We start from the raw sequence: 5,071 nt of genomic DNA, 5'->3' as shown, positions 1-5,071 counted from the left end.
GTATTTGAATTAGGAGATATATTTTGTTTTATAATTATGTAATTTCCAAATTTACATAATTACATTTGATATATTCAAAAAGTGTTTAATTTCTTTGAATTGAACTGTTAGTTTGTGTAAAATATTATAGAAAAGAGATTTTAGTTTTGATTTTAGTTTTTCAATTTAAGTTTGAAATATATAGGGCTTTTAGTTTCTGGCTTTGGGTCTAAAGTTTTAGGCCTAAACTTTTTGTTAATTATAAATTAACTCATTATTACACGTCTAGGAATTAGACCTAATTTTTTTAGGCTACAACGTTTGTTAATTTTCTATAAATTACGTAACATTCAAAAATAAAAATTATAATCTATAAATCTAATAACTAACATTTATTAATAAATGTTTTGTGGTTTCTTGGTTATTTGGTTTGATTTGATTTAAAAAAAAAATTCCACAACCAGTTTCTATAAATCTTTAAGACAAATATACGTTTAACATAACGTAATCAACAGATTAACTAAACTAGAATTGGTATGCACATTTTTAATTATACAAAAAGAAATAATAGCTTCTAATATGATCTAAATATAACCCAACGCCATTTTAATCGGCTATTTTTAGTATTTGAATTACGATAAATATTTTGTTTTGTAATTAGGTAATTTACAAATAGCTTATCAAGTCACAAATTTGTTTACATTTAATATATTCAAAAAGACCATGCTTAGTTTTTGTAATTTCTTGGAATTGAACGTTTACTTTGTGTAAAAAAATATATAGTTGAGCATAAGATGATTTGGAATGGATTTTTTTTCCACCAAATTCCTTTGTTCAAGTTTATTTTAAGTGGAATTTGTATCAAATGACAATGACACCCCTTATCAACAAGGATGGATACTAGCAAGGTTGTAACTCCATCCATCAACATCGTCAAATCCAGACAAAAAAGGAAAAAACCGCAAGGTTGTAACTCCATCCATCAACATCGTCAAATCCAGACAAAGAAGAAAAAAACCAAACCATTTGTCGAGAAACAAAATCATAAGAATTAATTCATAAGAACCAAATCAAACAAAAATCATAGGAATTAATTAGTAAGGAGGCAACATAATATAACGAAATTAAATCAAATCACCAAATTTACAAATTTATAAGGCTACACGGTATGGTGATGGTCCTCCCTTAGAGGATGATCCACCACGTAAGCGCCACGTAGGATGGGCATGAGGATGGGGCAAAGAGGATGGAGGTAAGGAAATGGGGGGATGATTCTAAAATATATGTATATGTTGTATGTATATATGTGTGTGTGAGGAGGTTTTGTCCTCTAGTGGACCGGCTTGAACGTCCTGATGGAGCCGAGGAGGACGCTGCAGGAAGGGACGGAGGGGGGAAGAAATGGGCGGAGGATCGGCGCTGGACCAGGACGGAGGGGGACGCTCCCCACACCATGGAGCCTAATCAAATTATACAGTTGGTTCAACAACATCGTCAAATCCAGACAAAAACATTTATCCAGAAACAAAATCATAAGAATTAATACGTACCAAACATATCAGGCAAAAATCATGCAAATTAATCAATAAGGAAGCATAATAACATAACGAAATTAAATCAAATCACCAAGTAAGGAAGCATAATAATATAACGAAATTAAATCAAATCACCAAAGTTACAAATCGGTTATCAAAATATTCTAAGGAAAGGTGTCCTTTTGTGTGTTCAAAGGGTCATGCATAGTAATATTATGACCCCGAGATCTATGGACGTAGTTTTTAAAAGACTTAGTTTTGTTATTCAAAAAGGGATAGCTGCGCAACTTGTTGCCCGTTTACCAACTGTCTCGATGTAAATTCATGTTTCTATTAGTTAAAAAAAAAAAGATTTTGAGCCAAATAATCAATTCATAATAAGATCATCATTTCCACGTAGATGTAAAATCATAATTTTACATCCGAAGGTATATCAACCTTGATCGCATTACATTTTTCTACGAAATACAACAGATGCAAAATGAACCACAACAACCTGTATACCCTAAGTCTCTTCCATCAGACAGACAACTGATCTAAGCACAAATCACCACATGAACGCGATCCACAAGCCTTTGGTTCAAAAGTAAAAACGTTCAACAATCAAAATAATAAAAAAATGTAAATTAAAAAAAAATATATAAAACGAATCTATTGGGTATGGTACGCTTTTAAGGCTAGAGGGTATGGTGATGGTCCTCCAAGGGAGGATGATCCGCCACGTAGGCGACACGTCATACTCCTCCCAAAGATGCTCCATCCCACAAAACTAGAGGGTATGGAGGATGGTCCTAGTCCTCCCCCCCCCCCCCCCACTTTAATGTTTTTTTTTTTTTAAGTTTATCTTTTTTTTTTTAAATTAAACAAATAAACTAACAAAATATTTTCATTAATATTAAAAACACATTACGTAAACATAAAAAAAACATAAACTTAATAAAAAAAACATAAACATAATAAAAAACACATAGACTTAAATAATTTGATGTTTCTTCATGATGTCGGTTTGTAGTTTTTTCAACATCGAACGTTTCGGCTCGGGATACTCATCGACATTCATCGTTATTATTTCCCATTCCTTGGGCGGTTGATCACCCACCACTTGCTTCCCTTTTTTCGTTTGCCTTTTTCTTTAGGCGGTTGGGTTTCGGGAACAACCTCCACATCGTCGTCGGGTTCGGATTGTTGAACGGGTTGCGTCGGGATCGGTTGGGGTTGAACGGGTGGTGTCGGGTTCGGTGTTTTCGAGTCTTCTCCTTCTCTTTCTGAGATTGATAGCACCATTGAATGGTATTTAATGGCTTCTTTATACTTGCCCTGCCTCTGCATTGATTGTCCTGTATTGTATAATGCTTCATCAAACTTATGCACATTAAAAAAATAAAAGAAAAGAAAAAAGGACAGAAACACAAACCTAATCCTCTTGCAGCCTTTTTTATCCAGCTTTTCCGTAATTTATAGATAACTTATGTTTTGATTATGATTTCAGACACTAATATACAATTGAACTTCATTTCAGTAAAGCAAGTTAAGATTTTTTATGCAATTCAAAGCACTTCACATGACTTCCGACCCATTTAAATAGTTAAATGTTTTAAAATTAGAAGTTAAATATAACCCAAATCAATCAATCCATTATGTAGGTAAACAAAGTCAGAATTGTGTCACGTGTGCAAAGTAAGTAAATTTCACCTCCAACTGTGGCCCCAATGAGAGCAACAAGTAGTAACAGGGGCATGTTCATACCAAAGCATTAGCAATAATGGGTCCTACCGGTAAGGATCTTACAAACCTCATTGTCTGCAAAATGATAAACATAAGATTGATAGAAACCAGTAAAAGTTCACAATATAACCATCATGGTTCAACAGGCATCACAATCCAATAAAACATCCAGCCAAGTATCCAACCTTTTTCATCAAGGCTGCCTGTGTATCAGAAAGATCACCCAAGTATGTATAGGTTTTTTGTTTGAACGACTAACAAAAGCCCAATTACCTGGGTTTACCCAATGGCGTAAGGCCACCATTCCAGATATATTACATCAGAACTGGTATCACGGCAAGTTATTCACTGATTCATTGATTTGAGCAGACTAACAAAATCTGATCATCTGAAGTAAAAGACACATTTCAAACAAATCTAAAGTAAAATTGAAGTAAAATAAGCATCCGCACAAAATGTAGACTCTAGATTTCCCTTCAAAACCGCATCAAATATTCCTTATTGTGATTCTACACGAAATAGCAAAATAAGCATCCGCACAAAATGTAATCCATAACACACAGTTTATAACACATATATTTACCAGCACAAAATGGAGGTACACAACTTAAAAGTATGTAAAGTATCACTCAGAGTCTCAGACTGTCCTTACATCTGCTTCTTGTCCATAGAACCATAACGCTTTCTCACAAAGTCTCATATAGGGCATCAGCAAATTGTTAATAATCAGGTGAAGAACTTTTGAAGTTTATAACTATTAACAAAACACAACCACAGTAACTTCGAAACCGAAGAAAACACAACCAAAGTAACTTCAAAACTGAAGAGTAATACACTTAATTGAGACATGAAATATGAACCGAGTACCTGTTCGACGTAATTGGCAGGCAAAACAACAAGAATACAAATAAAGCGATGGCAATCAATTACTCGAGAGAATCGTTCTTCATGTCATCGATCAGATGTAGAATTAACCAAAATTGAGATCTAGCAGTACTATAATAGAATAGAATTACCATCACCGATCAAAATATCTGAAAAACACTAACAGATACCCAAATACAGCAGAACGCCTCCAAAATTTTAATCGTATAAGCAAATTAAGAACAATTACGGCTCAATAAATCACACATGTAACAGAATTGATGAACATCAACTACCGAATCAACAAAATACAACAAATCAGTTCATAACTATGCTTGAATCAACCACAATCCAGATCTAACACACTACCAATGGATTTGAATTACTATCTCCAATTAAAATTTTCAAAAATACAACAGTACAAACACCTCCAGAAAATTTATAGCAGAAGAAAATTAAGAAGTTACAGATTGAATGAAAGGCAGTACCAATTGTTTGAAATTCGATTAACTGACCGAGGGTTTCTGTTGAATTACAAACAGAAATCAATGGGGGCCCACCAATCTCTGGATCGTCGGCAATGTCTGAAACTCGACGGACTCGACGCGACGTGAGGGGGGCGGCACGGTGCGACGGCCGTCGCCGGTCCTCGACGAAGATGGAGACGGTCCATACCGTCCAGCCTAATGAAATGGAAGAAAAATAGCATTACCAAAACCTGTCCCACAAAAATCTACTTGAGAGCGAGCAACAATGTACATAAATAGCATGTAAAAGAAGAGAAAAGAAGCAATTTATTTCTTCATTGTCAACTCAGAATTTGAGAGTACCCTTGATATTTAGATATTATGACAATCATTGCATATAAACACTTGGTATTTATAAAACCACATGTAGTATGCATTTTCAATATTTGATCACGCCAAAAAACGCTTCAAAAACCATCAAACTATGGCGTTAAAAAGGCA

The 5,071-nt window shown here is 34.3% G+C and overlaps 1 protein-coding gene across 2 annotated transcripts; it reads right to left on the bottom strand.

Moving 5' to 3' along the window:
- Positions 1-2,429: 2,429 nt before the first annotated feature.
- On the bottom strand, positions 2,430-3,504 carry LOC118490129. Of its 2 annotated transcripts, none has more exons than XM_035987381.1 (2): positions 3,207-3,499; positions 2,430-2,851 (listed from the first exon to the last, which is right to left on the bottom strand). In XM_035987381.1, exons 1-2 carry the CDS (start codon positions 3,256-3,258, stop codon positions 2,580-2,582), a joined length of 324 nt encoding a protein of 107 aa, XP_035843274.1. In that variant the 5' UTR covers positions 3,259-3,499; the 3' UTR covers positions 2,430-2,579. The 2 variants fall into 2 exon arrangements, 1 of the variants encoding a protein (XP_035843274.1); XR_004888266.1 differs by having other exon boundaries at positions 2,640-2,851; positions 2,929-3,504.
- Between the last annotated feature and the right edge of the window lie 1,567 nt (positions 3,505-5,071).

Source organism: Helianthus annuus, chromosome 3 (assembly GCF_002127325.2).
Source record: "Helianthus annuus cultivar XRQ/B chromosome 3, HanXRQr2.0-SUNRISE, whole genome shotgun sequence".
In the NCBI taxonomy this organism is placed as follows: Eukaryota; Viridiplantae; Streptophyta; class Magnoliopsida; order Asterales; family Asteraceae; genus Helianthus; species Helianthus annuus.
The sequence above is the reverse complement of the archived record's forward strand: the minus strand, read 5'-3'. Positions and strand labels throughout refer to the sequence as shown.